This window comes from Rhinolophus sinicus, linkage group LG15, assembly GCF_036562045.2.
Source record: "Rhinolophus sinicus isolate RSC01 linkage group LG15, ASM3656204v1, whole genome shotgun sequence".
Classification (NCBI taxonomy): Eukaryota; Metazoa; Chordata; class Mammalia; order Chiroptera; family Rhinolophidae; genus Rhinolophus; species Rhinolophus sinicus.
In genome coordinates, this window is record NC_133764.1 from 16772202 (window position 1) to 16791326 (window position 19125).

The following is a 19125-nucleotide window of genomic DNA, read 5'->3' on the forward strand; positions in this document are numbered from 1 at the left end:
AACCGATTACATGAATACCTAATTAGATTGATAACATATTGCCTAGATCACAGTTCTGGTTAGCATGTTTAAAATTAAAGAGTTCATTTATAAACCAGACCCAAGTGATTAGGGTATGTTGTCATGCAGGGACAAAGTATATTGTCATGCAGGGACTCTGGTCCCACTCCCCGCAGGATATGGTGAGGCCAAAAAGGAACACCCACGGAGCCATGGATGGGGGGTTCATACCACTATATTCCCCCGGGCGGCTGGGTTGGAGACACACGAGGCAGGATCCACACGATGTGCAATCTGCCGCCTGCTTCTCTGCCAACCAACTAACCCCTTGCTAACTGCAGTCCGTGCTTGCTAGCTCAGCTATGGCAGCTATATCAGTGGCCAATGGCTAACTGGTCACAGCTGGCGGCCATCTACTACCCGAGCCAGCACCTTTCCACGTGAGGCTGGGAGCCTGGAAACTACGCTCTGGGACTCTGTCTCCACATGTATGTATGGGGTGGTGGTGGTACAGGGTGGGAGTGAGGAAGGAAGTACATAATATCAAGAAACTGTGTCGGGGGTGAGACAGGTGGAGAGGGACTTGACAAGCAACTTTTTAAAGGTTAGTGAAGCTGTGTGAAAATCGTACTAAATTTACAATAAAGACAGAATAAGTGTTGGAAAGTTTGTTTCTTAATGTGTATGTATTGAAATATGTATTAATAAGAAGAAATAGGAAAATCACTGCTTTTCATTGGTTTATAAGACAAAAATAACAATAAAAATAACCACTGGAGAAAAGCAAGCACCTAAAATTTATTTTAGCATCTATATGTAATAGCAATTTATAGTGTTGAAGACACTTTAATAATTGTTATTGTAATCAGCCAAGCACAGCCTATCACCTACTAAACACTCATAAATGGAATTGAAGGGAATTTTAATTAATTGAAATACAAATTAAAATTGTTAAATTTTAAATACTGTAAAGAATTTCTGTCATATAGGATTTCACTAAGTATCTGAAGTTAGAAAAACTAGTGAAAGGGATGAATGTCTTGCCCACTTATTTGTTGCCTTCTTGACCCTATACATTTTCTTTTTTTTCCAGCTTTTTTTTTAAAATTAAAGTTTATTGGGGTGACAATTGTTAGTAGTTACATAGGTTTCAGGTGTACCCTATAAATTTTCAATCAGCATAATTATATGGGATTTCATTTAAGGATGGGACTAGAAGTCAAACAGAACAAATGTGTGGTCAAGTACAGGAATAAAAAAAACCAATAAGCAGGTTCAATCACTAGGGCTCCTCATTTTGTTTGTATTAATAGGTTTTCAGGTGTGTGTCAGTCAGAAATCTTAGCTAATTTTCTGTTTAAGTACAAGATGAATAGACATAAAGTTGCCTCAAAAGTATTAATAGAAGGTGAAGGAAATACATTTTAAACTATTTCCCAAGCTGCATTTAAAATACCCCTAGGATTATGTTTTTAAAGGGCAAAATCATGAAGAATGTATCCCTAAAGAAAACTTAATAGTTTTCAATTCTATTGTATAAAGGAAAAGCTGGTTCTCTACCTGCGGGTTCGATTTCATTTGTTGCTTCTTTTCCTACATTGTTGCTAGTGTCTAATGTAGAACTGTCTGGTGGATTCTGTGAACTCTGAAAGGAAAAAAGAAACATCAGTTGCTTTCCTTAAAATTGCATAACAATTCCCAATTAAAGAATGCAGATAAATGCCTTGTAGGAGTTACCAAACATTCCTACTTAACTTTGCTAGGATTTAATGCTGTATATTAGAAGCAAAGCAGTAATCACAGTCTATTTACTGCATTCACAAGATAAAATACATTGGCTCAACATGTTAGTGCATCTTCCTATTGCTAACAAAGCAATATGCTAAGAATATTATCCTAGATATACACTATTCCTTGAATTATACAATACTTTCTAGAAACATAATTTGAGACCACAGAATAGTGAAATCAGACATTTGAACATGCTATTTTCTTTTACTGTTAGAATCATCTTCCGTCTTTGTGGTGGAAAGAAAAACATTTACATTTTAATTGAGGAAATTAAAGGTTAATGTTATGAATAAATAGTGGCAAATAGCTTTTGTATTCATGCTTATGTACTTTTAAAAGAATAAGAATATTTTTAAGACTCACATTAGTCAAGTTAATGGTGAACCAATATAACTATTTTCAATTGCTTCCCCTTTTCTATAAAATGTTTTCTCATATGTCTTGTATTAATAAACACAAAATTACTTAAATGATTAACATAGAAGTTACGTTTTCAGAATGATAGTGAAGTTACCCTGAAAACTGATGGTTATTGTACTTCGGGTAATAGTTCTGATTTTAGAAAGCAACCTTTATTTATCTATAATCACAGTAACTCTTAACAAATTATCTATGGAAGACTCCTACAATATGCCTAAGTCAGTCAGCTTGATCAACATGAGTTTGGCCTTTTCCATTTGACACTTTATCTGTTTGAATACCCACATCTTTTCTTTTCCTTCTTTCTTCTGAACATTAATTTTGTGTCCAGTTTACTCTCCCACATTAACATCTGATTATTCATGAATACTCTACCTCAATAGGCTCTTTCACTTCGGTTGCTTCCTGTTTATTTTCTTTGTGTTCATTTCCATTTTCCTGGGCGGAAAATGGCAGTGTTAGTAAGTGGTATCCAAAAGGAACTGGAGATAAAACTAACATCTTATACTCTAGTATAGCAAGCTTTTTATGTAAAAAAAATTTCACATAATGAGTAAACATCACACCAAATAAAATCACGCCAAGAAGTTGTATTAACAAATTCAAACAGTAACAGGCATGTTAAATATAAGGAATGCCAACCAATTAGAACCAAGTAGAAACAGGACACTGCTTCTTAGTGGATCCCCCTTATTCAGCATTTTTGTCAAAATGCTGATGCAGAATACTTCAACTAAAAAGAGAAATAATTAAGTGATAGAATATGATATTGCCTCTCAATTTTCCTAAGAATGTTGAATCTCAAATCCTCTCAGGGTCAAATGGTTAGGAACCTATTTAGGCCACATACCTGAGCAGGTTTGGGTTCCTCTTCAGATGCTGACTCACTCATCTGGACCACTGAAAGATATCACCAAATGACAGGGTAAAGGATTATCAGACCATTATTGATAACAAAAAGAGAAAAAATAGTAACAACAAAAAGTACTCTGAAAGATCAAAATCTCCCCCACCCCCACCACATGCCACCATTCTATTGAATGGCAATAAGTTCTCAACTGCTAAATGTTTCAAACTGTACTACTGTTATTACTGTTATTACTGTTATTACTGACCAAAGCTAGATTAATGCTAGGCTAGTGCTCAGGGAGGCAATAAAAGGGAGAAAAGAACTAAAAAATAGCCAGAAAACAATAAGATGACATTAGTAGTAAGCCCTTAGCTATTAATAATTACTCTAAATGTAAATAGATTAAATTCTCCATCAAAATGCACACAATGGCTGGATGGATTAAAACGAAACAAGACCCAACTATATGCTGCCTACAAGAGACATTAGCTTTAAGGGCACATAAAGGCTCAAAATGAAAGGATGGAAAAAGTTATCCTGTGCAAATGGAAACCAAAAGAGAGCAAAGGCAGCTATACCTGTATCAGACAAAATAGACTCTATGCCAAAAACTGTAACAAGAGATAAAGTCATTATATAATGATAAATGGGTCAATTCATCAAGAATTATGGGTTACAGAATGACAATATTAATTGAATTAACAGCCCAGCCATGTGAAAATTGGGGCACTGATTGGGAAAAAGGGTACTCTGAAATTTGGAATAGGGACATTTAGTTGGACTAGGAAACTGATAATTTCAAACTCCTGAGTCACCCTGAGCCTCTTTTGCCAATGGAAACAGTTAGTCCTCCTGTATTTGTGGAGATTAGCCTTCTCTTAATTGCAAATCTTGTGATAATCTCATCTGGGGCAATTGCCTTGCAAGGGAATGCCCATTTTACTCAAGACTCATCAATACCACTTCTTGCTTCTAGTAGAATCATAATTAAAATCAGATCTTAAAATGCTCCAGCAGGGAAAGTACAAAGTCTGACCAGGAGGTAATAGCTTTCACAGCAACAGATTTTCACTATTTGCTTATATAGTGGCAGAAACCCAGGGAATATGTGATCATTTGTTATAATACCCAGCAGAGTATATTATAAGGAAGTTAAAGCAAGGAGCACGGAATATAGTACGGGATTGGTTAGAATTTTTTTATATGGCTACTCTTATCAGAAATTAATGTGTTAATGTGTTAGCATCTCCAGCTGGAAGTGACACTAACCATTTACTTGGTAAGTTTACTGAAACTTAGACTCCACAGTGGCCTATGTTTAACTGAGATACCAGAACTTCCCTGGCATAATATAAGAAGAAATCCAAAGGCTTAGGGAGACAGGAATGTTGGAGTAGATTTATCACCTATGACCTGCACTTCCACTCCCCCCAAGTACATCCTCCTAGAGGACTCTGGGGACATTCCTTTACTAAGGTATAAAAAGCACATTAGAGAATATATACTTGCATCCTTGAAAAGCTCTATGGTGGCTTTCTTCTGTAGGTTAGACATGATGTGATGACCCATTTCAAAGTAGCTGAGGCCAAATGTCAGTGGTGGGTACATTTACCATAAAGAGAAGTAGAGACATAGTGGTAATCAGATGCTTTGACCCTTAGTGATCTTTGTGGTTAAATAATTATGGTGTCCCTAGGAATAAAATAGATGGCCAGCCTACTAAAATGTTGATGATCTACACATAATATTAAAAATCCACATATGGTGGCCAAAAATATGACTTTAGTCACCACAATGGAGAGTTTTGATTTCTCACTGAGTTTCCAGATCTAAGCCCCTTTATTAAAAGGAAGGCTAGAGTCCCTAAAGGAAGGATTCTGCTGCATTGCCATTAGTATATACTGAAAATCTTCCTCTAAGTCTTCTCCACAGGGACCTGTGGCCGTTTCCTAAAGTGACTGTGTGCTAAGGAAAAAGAAATATCCAAGTTATTCAGGGATTTGTAAACATTGGCACTAAATTGATGTTAATTCCTGGGGACACAAAATGCAACTGCTGTCTACCAGTTTAAGTGGGGGCTTAGGTGAACAGGTGAGAGATGGCGTCTTAAGTTTAAATCACAGTGAGCTGAGTAGGTCCATAGAACGACTCCCTGGTAATTTCATCAGTTCCTGGATGTATAATTAGAATACGTACCTAGTAACTAGCAGAACTTCCATATTGCTCCCCCTATCCTGGAATAAGCACCATTATAGTATGAAGGGACAAGTTCAAGCCCTTAGGAATCCCCTCCCCCACATACACACATACCAGGAGACTAAACAAAAATTATTGCTTTCTTCGGATGGCAGAATGGGGAATTACAGAGATTAGTGACACCAACACAGATTTGAAAGAAGCAGGGGTGATGAAACCTATTTCATGCCAATTTAACTTGTCTGTTGGACCTGTGAAGAAGGTGAACAGATCTTAGAGAATGATTGTGGAGTATTATAAATTTAATCAGGTGATGCCTCCAATTACAGCTGCTCTTCCATATGTAGTATCTTTACTGGAGCAAATCAACACAGCCCCTGCCACCTAGTATGCAACTATATTTCCATACAAATAGGCAAGGAACACCAGAAGCAATTTGCCTTTACTTGGCAGGGCCAACAATATAACTTCACAGTCTTGCCCCAGGGCTACATCAATTCTCCTGCTCTCTGCTGTAATATAGACCACAGAGGTATTGAGCATCTTGACCTTCCAATCAGCATTGAGTTGGTCCAGTACATTGATGACACTATGCTGATTGGGTCTGGGAAGCAGGAAGTAGCAAGTGGGAAAAAAGTAAGACTCAAATATGATTTATACATGTAAATTTTGAATTGTGAAATTGTTTTAAATTTATCACCTGATTGTATAAAATAAGTTATCAATAATGACTACCAAGTGATCATTGTTCAACTGTCTTGTTCAGGAATTATATAGTCATTTCAATCATAAAACCCCACATAAAAATAAAAAATTATGTTTATAAGAAGCAATCTCAGGTTTTCCATTAGTTTTGAGAATTTGGAGACTTACATAGTAAATTCAACACTTATCATCCTTAATACATTTACTTTATTTTCTCATTATAATTATAGAAACAAAACAATTTCTTTTGTTCACCAAGTCCCATATAGTTGCTTCCAAATCCCCTTTATCCCAGTATGCTGCACAAATATCATCATTTCTATGGATGTCATGATATGAAAAAAAGTTGAGAAGCACTGCTTTAAACTTTGGATCAGATTGTTAGCCTGGATGGATTTCTCTCTCTGTGTGTGTGTGTGTGTGTGTGTGTGTGTGTGCGCGCGCGCGCGTACGTACGCGTGATGCAGGGTCTCTGCTCCCACTTCCCACCTTAGAACACAGGACATGGCGAGGCCAAAAAGGAACACCAACGGAGCCATGGATAGGGGTCATACCACTATAGTCTCGCTGGTGGCTGGGTTGGAGACACAGAAAGCAGGAGCCCCACGATCCTTAACCTGCCGCCTACTTCTCTGCCAACCAACTGACCCCCCATCATAGCTGTGGCAGTTATATCAGTGGCTAATGGCTAACTGGTTATAGCTGATGTCCAACTAGTCACAGCTGATAACCATCTACTACCCGAGCCGGCACCTTTCCACGTGAGGCCAAGAGCCTGGAAACTGCTCACTGGGACTCTGTCCCCACAGTGTGTGTGTGTGAAATATACAAATGTATCTTTCTGGAGAGATGGTTAATAATTTTCATCAGATTCTCAAGGCTTAAGAACCAGGTGATCTCAGGAATTTCAAAAGTTCCCCTATAATTTCACCCCCAAAGAAGTGATGATACAAGTTAAGGTTAAGTGAACTCCAAGGGCACAAATAGGCTTCCATTTTCACAGGTGGGAAGAAGAAAGGTGCTATAAATGAAACTAGGAGGACTTTTATCTCTTTGGCTCGCTCTTTTGGGAATGCTGCTCTTGGCCTCTATCTCTTCAAATTCAACTAGCACAGTAAGGAGATTCTAGGATTTTCTCTCTATTTGAAGTAGATACCTCCTTCCTTAAGTCACCAGAAAACCAAGCAGGAACCAGGGTGGAGTAGGTATAAATGGGGCAGACAGCATGGATTTCAAATGCTCACATGTGATCTAGCTCAGTTCACAAAGTAGCTATATTGGGATCTGTAGTCAAAGCCTGAAAGCCAGTATCATAAAGAGCACATTTCCCAGACCTTCTCCTCTGTGTTTCTAAAACACTTTGTACATATCTAGACTTCTATATATGTATCTCCCTTGGAGGCTAACAGAGGTGGCTGAAGCCATAGTACCACTAAATCTTACCGTAATAATTTGATGTGGTTTTCCCTGCTAACCAGCTGTAAGCCCTAAGGGGGTAGACTCTTACTTTGTTCTTAAAACAGTGTCTAGTATATAATACACACTCAATATTTCCTCAATGGTGAATAAATTAATGAACATGCACCAGTCATTTCTAAATCTTAGTTTCCTTAAAAGGTTGTGTACCAGGAAATTTCCCCTGTAAATGAATAAATTAACTTCCTGTTACAAACTTAATGTGAATTTGGGTACCTTATGATCCCAGTTTTGACCAGGATTTTATCACCTCAGATACGCTAAATAAAGGTGTTCCATACTTACCTACACAGGAGACATGTCTTGACCACTAATCTGTTTCTACTATTAAGAAAAGGCATGAATCATGTCTTTTTTATTCTTTTTATTCCCTTTTTCTTGATGCTATTTTCTACACATAGGGTACACTAAGCAAAAACTGACCGAACTTGGGACAAACTTTGGAGAATAATAATTTTAATTACATATAAGGCTTTACAGTTTATACTGCACTTTACCATATAGTATTATCTCATACGATCACAAGTATCCTGTGAGTTAGAGCTGCATTGTAGAAATGAGGAAACTAAAGTTCAAACAGTTTAAGCCATTTGCTTAAGGTTTCACAGAGCTGGAACTAGAAGCCAGGTCTTCTGACTCCTGTAGCAGTTCTCTTCCCCACTGTAAGATTAATGGAATTAAGTCTCTCATCTTCCAACAGAATTTAAGATTATATTGCTACACAAAAGTAGATAATCAGTGTTGCTGTCCCTAGGGAGTAAGAAAATCAACATATAAATACATTACTAAGACCTATTGTATTGATTTGAATAATACTTTTTCTAGAATGGTACTTTGGTTTATAAATCACATTTCATTTATTTGCGTTCATTCAGCTTTCAGCTATGTATATTTCTTGGCTATACATGTAGCTTCCTGTTTGGTCTCCTAAGCATTGGTTCAAAGTTCTTCTGAACTCTGTCTTCTCTTTTCCTGTTTAAGACTTTGGCTCTGGGAAAAACAGTCAAGATTGTTTAATCCGTGAACCATTCATCTTTAATTTCGTCTCGCAGGCACTCTTCACCACCACCAGGGGGCAAAAGCCTCCCAGCTGGCTTCTCTGTAACACGTTTCTACATGGAACTACTGTACAGGGACCCTCAGTGTCTGATTCTTGATGGAACCTCCCTGCTAATTATTTCAACCAGAGGGCCCCAGGGAGAGAACAAAGGCTCAGCACAGAGGGCTCTAGTGGCACTTAACCATACAGAAGCCAGAAAGAGCTCTCATGACAACCCTGTCAGTTTAAAAGAAGCAATGAGATCCAAGAGAGTTTGAGCGACAAACAGGAGGAGGTGGGCTTTAATAACTGCAAACTCCTGAATGTGTGTTTTCTACAGCTTTGACAGGTACAGTGATATTTACCAGCGCATCCACTCAAACTGAGAAATAGCTTTGTCAGTTCTCTTTCGCTGTGTAAATAATCCATGGTATTTGCACAGGGCGATCTTTCCCCCTTTTTAATTTTGATTTTTCATGACCTTCTTGGCTTATGCTCTGCGGACGGTTTCTTCTTAAAAAGTATTCCTTTAAAATATGTAATCCACAGTTCACGTATGTCTTTGAAAGAATGAAAGCTAGAGACAGAGAGAAGAAACCTCAAGAAGCAAATCCTGTTTAAAAGAATCTCTTCTCAGCAGGAAGCAAGTGGGAGGTAAACAGCAGGTTGGACCCTCACGGCTCCGCGAGCCCAGCTTTCTTGGCCTCCCAGGCTCACTCAGCCTCGGGAATAATGAACGAGTCCTTAGCCAGGGGCCAGGGTAATAGAGAAGCACGAGGCTACCATGAAGCTTCCCAAGGTATAAAATGAAAAATCTTTCTTTCAAAAAGTCTCATCCTAAAACATGGACTCGGAGACGGAAGGGCGGGGAAAGCTCAGAAAAAGCCCCCGAGAGCCGGGTCAAAAGGGGGATACACAGGTCGCGCCAGGAGGGGTTTCTAGCCCAGTTAAGTTCTACCCACGCCCGGAGAGAAAGCGTTTGAGCCCCCACGGAGCCCTTTCCCACCAGAAAACGTCTCTGAGTCAGGTTTTCACTCAGTTTCTTGTCACTAAGGTGGCTTAAGCTGTGCGCCCCATCTCAAAAGATGGTTGTCTCCGAGGAGCGGGGACGCCAGCGGCCCCAGCCCTCGGGCCCCCTCGCCACGCCCCACCCCACAGCCCGCGGCCGGCCGGCCGCGCGATTCCGGCGCCAGGGAGGAAACCCGGGAGGGGGCGGCGGCCACAGGCGCACATTCCCCGCCGGCTTCCGGCAACTCAAGGGTTACGGCGAGGCGGCGGCGCGCGCCGAGGGGAGAGGCGGTTGCTGACAGGTGGCGCCTGCGCACTGGGAGCGCTCATTGTGCCCCGCAGCTGCCGAACCGCCCGCCAGCCACCCGTTCCGCGCGTCAGTCTGCGAGAGTCCGGTGGTGGGTGCGGAGCCTGCGGCCGTCCCCGCGGCCTCCTCCTCCTCCCGGTTCCCCTCACCCCTACCCGACACTCCTTTCCCCATTCCGGCTCCGTCACCCTCCCGTCCCCTACACTCAGGACGAGAATGCCCTGCCCGGAACAACCCAGCAGCGCCTAGATGGCTTTGGTCACGGTCCAGCGATCGCCTACCCCCAGCACCACCTCCAGCCCCTGTGCCTCGGTGAGTCCCTCCCAGCGGCCGCTCCGCTCGCTTCTGTCACTGCGGCTCCGCTTTGCCTCAGCGGGTCCCGCCGAATGCCACTGCGCACGCGCCGCGCCGCTTCCCAGGCCTTGGCACTCGGCTGCCGCGAACCCCCCACTCCCCCCATCTTAAAGACGAGCTGCAGAAACTACAGGACGTTGATTTTTGCCCCCATCTCTCTGGGCACCCAGCTCACAGTCCTCGCCCGAACCCCCGTGTGGCATGCCTTCCTACGGCTTGAGCACTTCCTTTTGGGAATGAGTCATTCTGGCTTTTCACCCTCCCCCTTCCTTTACCCTCAGTTGCTCTGCTGCAGGGAGAGGACCATGGGACTCCTGCGTTGCCCCTTCCTCCCACCCACGTCCCCTTCCCCACACCCGTTTCAGGGACCGGGTCGATATTCGCACACTGCACGCCCTCCTTCAGGCTCTGCCGGGTGTGCGCCTTAGTCACTTGCTGTCTTTCTTGTGCTCGGTGCTGTGCGGGCTTCATTGGACTGCTGAACGGTAGTTACTCCTTGGTTTCTTCCCTCCTCCCCTCCCCCAAAGGGTGGCTGTGCTCTCTGCTTCTTGGACCTCTGATTACCTTTCCTCTACGAGGTCCCGAAGCATCTGGCGCTGCTTGATGACCGGTGCCAAGTCATTTACATGTGACAGACATTTATGCCTTACATTCATTGATCATGACCGTTCTCGTTCCTGGGTCGTGTTTGTGCGGCTCGTTAGTTCAGATGCCTATGCCAGTGGAGCCCGCTTCCAGCGGGAAAATACCCAGTAACCAGCCTTTTCCTGCAGGGCCCTTCTTTGCCTTCGCTCCGCGCCCCACCCCCACGCCTTTGCACGCTATGCTTTTAGGCTTTAATTTTGAAAATATTTATTTTTCGAAATAAAATCTTGCACCAACGGGGTGCAATGGGATCTTTAAAAAAATCTAGATGTTTTAGAGAGAAATAAACCGAATGAAAATATGAGCAATTGGAAAAACCATCTTCAACTTCCTACAGAACTGTAATTTTGAAAACCGTGTTTGGTGGATTTTGTAGTTTCAAGTTGCAAAAAGGTATTCAGTAAACACTGTACCGTCTTCCACTGTAAAAAAAAATCGGGTTACTCTTAATATTGATGTAAACTGAGGTGTGAGCTTTGATATCTTGAAAATATGCTTGCGTATAATTTCAACAGTTTCCTGAACTTAAAAAAATTTGTTGTGTATAGTGGTGTATTTTTGTTTTTCTGGGTGTTCTTTTGCATTTTGTGTGACCAAAATGACAAATATATCTTAATTCTAGAAGTGGTAGTATTTCAGAGGTTAACTTACCTTGTCTTGTTCCAGATAGCAGGACTGGAATCCTTGTGTAGAAAAGAAATTCAGGGAGGCAGATTTCCAATGATTGTAAGGAAGAATTTGGTAACAGTGGAGTAGACTGCCTTGCAAAATAGTGCCCATTGCTGAAAGTATTCCAACCAAGGCTGGAGGACCTTTTACCTGGGAGATGATAGAAAGTATACCTGCAATGGGGGAACTTCTAAGTCTCTTTCCAACTCTTAAGATTCTGTGATTTGAGAATAATTGCACTTCAAAGCTGGGAAACATTTTAAGGTCCTCTGAAGACCAGTATCATAGGGATAGAAATTTAATATACAGAACTTTATTCTTATGTGTGGTACTTTATGCTAGTTTTGGGGAAGTCATTAACATACTATCAGACCATCTTAATTCATTCCATTAGTAAACTCTTTGAGGATAGTGGTTACCAGGCCTGATTTTGGCTGAGAAAGCAACTGAATGAAGGTTAGTTGAGTCATGCAAATAAACTAGAAACCAGTATTATAGTGACATAATTTTGCTGGGGCATTGTTGAAAACAGTTTATACTATAATAGTAATATATGTACATCAAGTTGTACTAAATTTCTTGAGGTGAATAATTAGTATACAGTAAGACTATATCTACTTGATATGATTTAATTAGCCAAACTTGATTATTTTAGAGTCTTGAGATATGTTAAGTCACTTTTGACATAAGTAATTAAATTAGTCATGTGGTAAGCTCAGTTGCTGAGTAAATGACTAGTATTTCTACATCTACTTGTTATACTAGCCTGAATATTTCAGTTGTTTATATGTGGTCCAGGATGCAAAGGAATCCTGGGACTGGGGTGTGTATGGTGTGTGTGTGTGTGTGTGTGACAGTCAACATTGTTAACATGACTGATGATCCAGTTACCTTTCCTTTTAAATTGTCTTCCTATTTCACTTCATCCAGAGCTGTGTTCAGCTGAGCTGACTCGGGGTCCATGTGTTCAGTATTTGGCTGCTGTATGACTTGTATATATTTGCTATTATTGCGTCTCTTGCTGCATGAATAGGTTGAGTTGTTTGTTTATGAGAAGGAGTAACAAGAGTCTAGAGAGCCATGAAAGGAGAGATTTAATTTTGTGAGGCTGGAAATTTAGATTTTTAAATTAATCATTATAAACATTTTATTATACTTTTTCACTAAAGGAAATAGAACATTTTAATACTGTCAGTTCTTCAGTATTTCATTAGGGATTAAGCAAATCTATTGATCATCTACTGGGTGGGAATGACCATTATAGATACTAAGATGTATAAGAGATACAGTCTGTCTATCAGGAGCATGTAATCTTGGGAATGAGGACAAAGGGATGGGAGGAAGAACAAACATGAGGGAAGAGGGTAGGAAAGGAGAGTGAGGGGAATGATACTATATGTACGTGAACAGCCAGTTTGTAATGGCCATAAGTATTGTCTGAATTCAGATTAAGATAAATTCACTAATGGCAAAAGTAATAAAAAAAAAATCTCTAAATCTCTTGCATCTTCCTCTATGCCAGGCATCATGCTAAGTACTTTACATGATTAACTCATTTACTCCTCACAATATGCCCAAGGAAAGTTGCTATTATTCCCATTTTACAGATGAAGAAACTAAGACAGAGCGATGATGGAATGTGCCCAGTGACACTTAGCTGTTGAAGCTATAATTCAAACCCAGATGCGCCTGACTTTAGAATCTGCCATCTTTTTCCTTTGTGGTAATCAAAGAGAAGTAGACATGGTGGGTGGCTCTTGAACTAGGCCGTGAAAGATGGGTTGAATTTCTATAGGTGAAGTAGAAGTAGAGAAGTGAAGCTGGGAAGTAGAGAGTATCCAGGTGGAAAGAAGCTGTTTACACCAAGACTTAGAGGCAGAAAACTAGAAGACATATCTGATGAAGGATTTGTTTGGAAAGAGTAGTAGGAGATAAAGGAGGAGGCAGCGACATAGGACTGCACAGGAACTCCTGAGCTTAGGAGTTTGAACTTGATAGAGAAGGTAATGGAAAGTCCTCAGAGATTTTTGAGCAGATATGATCACAGTGGTGTTTTAAGAAAATTGATCTAGCAGCTGTGGGCCAGAGGGATTTGAGAGAGGGAAAGGCCATGAGTAGAGCCTGTTAGAGGCTGTTACCATAGCCCAGTGTGAGATAATAAAGGTCTGACCTGGGAACGTGAAGTGGTAACGAAAAGAAAGGGACAGATGTGAGGGATTGTGGAGAAAACACAAAGTAACGGGACTGATTAGGTACAGGGGAGGAGGAGTCAGAGATGCCAACTCCTAGGACATTGTTCTTCCTAGATAAGAGATGTTTCCTAATTAATTGGGGGCAATTTAAGAATGATCTCTTTCCCTGTGTTCTTTCTGGTATGAATTTTCTGAATGGATACCTGTATTGATCTAGGGTCATACAGACACAGTGAGCTACCACAAAAATCTTTTACTTTTGCGTAGTTCTTGATATTTTTCATAGTGTTTTTGTGATCACGAATTAGAGCAGGGGTGTCAAAACTGCGGGCCAACTGTGGTCCGCAATCCATTGTTAATTGGCCTGCAGCAAATTCCAAAAATATATTTAGTTTACTTAAATAAACCAGGTGAGGCAATACGTACTTCACCTCGAGTGAGTGGCCCGGCTGTTTGTGTGTTGTACCGCATATGGCCCTTGGTGAAAAACGTTGAAAAAAGTTTGGACACCCCTGGCCTAGAGTATTTTAGAGCAGCCTTATAAGTTATGCAAGACAGGTACCAAGGTTAAAAGAATTGCTGAAGGTTACAAAACAGGTTGGTGTAAGAACCTGAACTAGAACTAAGTTGCTTGGCTACTGGTCCACGTCTCTTTCCATGGTGTGATAAGAGAAGCAGCAAATGAGTTTCTGATCCTGAGAACTTGACTGCCAGTCTAGCAAAGGAACCGTGATGTGAGATACAATCAAGAACTCACACTCTCTTTGGATTCATTTATATTGTAACCTTAACTACCCAGAACAGAATCATCCAACTCTGTGCAAATCATTTTTAAGTGATACCCTATTTGAAGCCTATCATCTCTTAGTTTACACAGAATTCTTATAAACTTGGATATTTAGTTTCCTTACTCTTAGAAGATTATTACCAAAAGCAAAATAGGAATGGAAAGTAGCAGGCGCTGCTAAGGCAGGCTTCTTATAGTTCTGGGAAATGATAGCTGATGGTTTTACAGCAAGGGAGGGGAAAGAAAACCTATAAATAGCTGGCCTAAGAAAAAATTTAGCAGTTATAGACGACTTAATGTAAGAACAGATACCCACCTGAGATTCAGTACTCCTTTAGAGCTATTATTATATGGTCATAATGATGACCCTGAATCATCATAAGAAATACTAATGTTGTTTTGTCTTGATTTCGGCAGTCAGGATTGAGTGAAGTATATTTTTAGGTAGATCTTCATCCAAGTTTCACCGAAGTTTTGATGTTTAAAATACACATTTTAATTAATTGGGAAATTCATTTACATATATATCTTATTATTTCCTGATGATGCTGGATAAATATTCCTGAATTATATATATTCAAATATGACCACACCTCTCTCCCTAGGCAGAGAAAATAAAATCATAGCAAATATGAAATTGATTTGTATGAAGTATAAATACTTAAAAGTGATGCTTTTTAATTTTTTGAAGTCAGCTTTAGAAACTTCCTTAAACTGTAGAAATAATACTTAGCCGTTGTAGGAAATTTAGGGAAAAATACAGAAAAGCACAAAAAAGAGAATAAAAGATATGTGCCATATAGCTGTATATGTATTTTATACAGTTGAAATGCTGATGTATATATAATATTGTATTTTTTAAGTGTGATATACATTTTAGATGTATTGCCATATCACTTAAACAGCTGCATTGAGTAGTTATAACTCATAGTAACCATTCCTTTATTAGTGAATGTCTAGTTGTAAATTACATTGCAGTGGACATATTCAGCTGCATTTTGGAACATTAAGATTTCAAGAAATAAAATTACTGGGTCACAGAGTATAAACAATTTTAAGACTTCTGTTACATATTTCTACTTTCTAGAAAGGCAGTTCCAATGAACATTTATTCCAATCAGCATAGTGTAAGAACGCTTGTTTCTCCTAGCTTTATAAACACTGGATATTCTCATTTCATTTTGACTCATTAGTCATTTTTGAGGATAAAGATATTTGGTTTAATATGTATTTTATTATTAGGTCACATAGTTTTCAGATGTTTATTAGGCATTTCTATTAACTTTTTTAAAAAAGCCTTATTGAGGTATAGTCTTACCACCCCTAAAATAAAACTGTTTTGATAAGTGTACAATTCAGTGATTTTTAGTAAACTTTCAGAGTTGTGCAACCTTCACTACAATCCCGTATTTCCATTTTATGAGCTTTTTGTTTATTCTTTTCAATCTGTGTACTCTCTTGATATGTTATCAATATTAACCCTTTATTATTTATTAAAACTATTTGTTTTTTAATTGTTTGTCTCGCCCTTAGAATAAAGTCTACCATCCAGAGTTTTGCCAGCAAGATTTTTAATGAGCCAACCTCGCTTCTCTCTTTAGCCTGTTCTCGTCCCGAGTCCTGCCTCGCACATGCTCCGTGAAGCTGACATGTCGTGCTCCCTGTTATCTCTAGACTTTGCACAGGCTGTTTCCTTTCCCTGGAACACTTTTCCTTCATCTCTTTGCCTGACTAATTCCTACTCATCCTTCAGGTCCCAGCTTAAATGTCACTTCTTCTGGGAAGCTTCCCTGACTGCACTCCCAGACTATGGTAGGTGCCCCTTCTACGCACACCGCAGCACCCTTTCTCACCCATCGGGGCTCTTACCTCTTTATTGTACTCGATTGTTTGACTGCTACCTAACCCGTAAGCCAGGGACTGGGTCCATTCGTGCATATCTTTGTAACACCAAGGTCAACAATATGGACCAATGGATGGATTGATATCGTCACATTAGCAATCTTTTCCATTTTGAGTTCTTCCATTGTTTTTAGGCATTGTTCTGTTTCCAGAAGCCCGGAGAATATGACCACCTTTAAGACTTTTGATACATATTGTGAAATTGTCCTCCAGAAAGGTTAAATCAGTCTCTTTGTTGACAAGCTGTGTATAAAATATCTGCTTCACTGTATCCTCATGAGCCCTGAGTATCGTCCTCATCATCCATTTTCTTTATAAGGAGAGCTATTGTTTGTGGAACACTGTGGACCAGACCCTGGGCTGAGGACCTTCCCTGCATTATGTTACTTCATTTTCACATCCCCCCTGTGGTGCAGGTATTATTATTATCATCATCTCTATTTTACAAAGAAAATTGAGGCTCAGAGAAGTAAACTGAATTGCCCAAGATTATAGGTCTGGTATCTGACCCCAGAACCCTTCCTCTTAACACTAGTATTTTATTGCTATTTTAATTTACAAGTTTTAAATCTGAGGTTAAACATTTTTTTTCAAATATTTACTATTCTATGTTTTATATTCCCTGTTTTGTAAGTCATCGATATGATTAGCCCAGCTTTCTCCACAGATCGTTATCTTTGCCATATTGATTTGTAAATATTCTTTATGTACTAAGAATATTAGCTTTTTTCTGTTCTGTTGCACATTTTGCCTCGGTTTTTCACCCGCGTTTTGTTTTGGTTTATTCATTTTGATGTACAGACATTTAAAAAGTTTTAATGCCATCATTCCAAAGTCTTTGTGTGTGTGTGTTTTTCCATTATTTTTCTACTTGGTTCAATTTTCCATCAATAAAGTAGAGAAATATTCATCTATATTTCCTTAAGGTGTTTTATAGTTTATTTTATGTTTAATCTTCTGAAATTAATTTTACTACATGCTGTGAAGTAAATATGAAAGTAATTTTGTTCCAAATAGTGAATGTGTCCCAGTTCATTTTATGAAATAGTCACTCCTTTTAAGGTTCCATTGCTAGTCCCAGTTTAGTTAGTTTAGCATGTATTACTTAGCATTCATTGCATTGCATGGACAGAAAATGAATTTAAACTAGTTTAGATTTTAAAATTTGACTCAAGTGCCTGGGGAGTCTGGAGGTAGAGCAGACCTTTGGTCCGCAAAAGGTATCTTCAGGTCTCTCTCCTCCTTCCATCTGGCTGTAGGTGAGAAGGAGCAGATTCTCCGTAGATTATGTCCAGTCTGAAAAAGGTGCTTTGCAGATCCTGTGCTGCCTTCCTGTGCAGCGCCATTCAATATTCTTCCTGGTTCCAGCCGCTTTAGTGCTGCACTGTTTTTCCATTCAATGCCTGCTGTCCTGGTAGCTACACAGCGCTCGGCCCATTGTGGGCCTTCACATGTCCGCGGTTTGCATTTATTTGTTCATTCACTCAAAAAACAGAGCTGTAGTAGGGAAACTATTTCCAATGGAAAAAAAAAAAGTAATTATTGGTAAAACCCTTGACCTAATTTGAAATATGCCAGAAGCCGGTGTACATGGGAGAGACCTAAGAAATCTAGTTAATCAGCAAATATGAGTGCTGTTTTGTGCAGGTAATCGCATGCATTTTCTTCCTCTGGTTCTCAGCACTGAGTCCTTTTCAGATCCTTTTACAAACTGCGCTGCATTTTGTTGCCCAGCTGAGCAGCGCAGCTGCTGTGCACAGTGCCCCTTGTTTTCCTGTTTGCCAGGAGAAAGTCTGGTGAGGTGATGATCTTGGCTCCGAGATGTAGCAAAAGGTCCCAGGTTTCCCTCGATTTCCTGACAGACGGGAACTATTTCACTTACTGAGTGGGAGAGGATATGCTTAGAAATAAATGAGAAGTAGTGTACTGGGTTCCAGCCTAGGTTTTATGGGACTGTGTGATTCAGTTTAAAAAGAAGGTAATTTATGACCATTTTGCATCCTGTGCTAATACTGGATTCTGAAGATGCCGACTTATTTACTCATTCATGCCAGGACTGGGGATCCAGCAGCCGGTTAGTCCCTGGCCTCGAGCAGCTTAGAATAGAAGTGGAAAGGTTGGCATAAAATAATTATTAGAATACATTGTAGTAATCACAAATTATATAAGCCTTTAGGAAGAGAAAGAAGGCTAGCAAGGACTTGTGAGTGGAGCCTTAAAGAGGGGGAGTTGGTCAGCGGAGGGCTAGGGGTGTGTAGCAGGAGGGAGGAACGCGTGCTCACGCGTGAGCTTAAGGGCCGGGACTAGAATGGCGCGTGCCCGGAACCCACAGAGAGCGCAGCGCTGATGCTGCGTGAGGTGCAGAACCTGGGGCTGGGGAAGGAGGATAATTTCTTCTGAACTGGAACATCTATGCCCTTACCTTTTTCAACCTTGAATACAGCAGTATTTGTGTTCTCTTGGCTTTCCTTTAAAGTGAATTTGTTGAACTTTGTGATTATGGGCAAGAAACTTTAAAATATCACTGTCCTAAGAGCTACCATGTTTCAAGCGTTTGTTGTGCTGTAGACACAGGGTTCAGCACCCAATAAGCATCGTACCAACCATTTGAAGGAGTACGGTTATTGGTCCCATTTTACAGATGAAGAAACTGATTTTCAGAGAGGTGTCTGGATTTTCCCAGCTAGGATTGGCAGAGCTGGGTTTTAAACTTTGGTTGTCACACTCAGAGACCAAATTACCTTCTGGAAGAGTTAGTTTCTATGTCTAGGTGCTGTTTGATTT

The 19125-nt window shown here is 40.1% G+C and overlaps 1 protein-coding gene across 3 annotated transcripts in view; it reads left to right on the forward strand.

The window, feature by feature from the left end:
* Positions 1-9812: 9812 nt before the first annotated feature.
* SSH2 (slingshot protein phosphatase 2) overlaps positions 9813-19125 on the forward strand; it is a 232578-nt gene continuing 223265 nt past the window's right edge. For 2 of the 3 annotated variants that reach the window (XM_019739497.2, XM_019739499.2), the window contains exon 1: positions 9814-10104. In XM_019739497.2, the coding sequence (XP_019595056.2) occupies positions 10042-10104 (63 nt within the window). In that variant the 5' untranslated portion in view covers positions 9814-10041. Of the gene's footprint in view, positions 10105-19125 lie in introns of all 3 variants that reach the window. The other variant, XM_074320331.1, reaches the window with a different exon arrangement.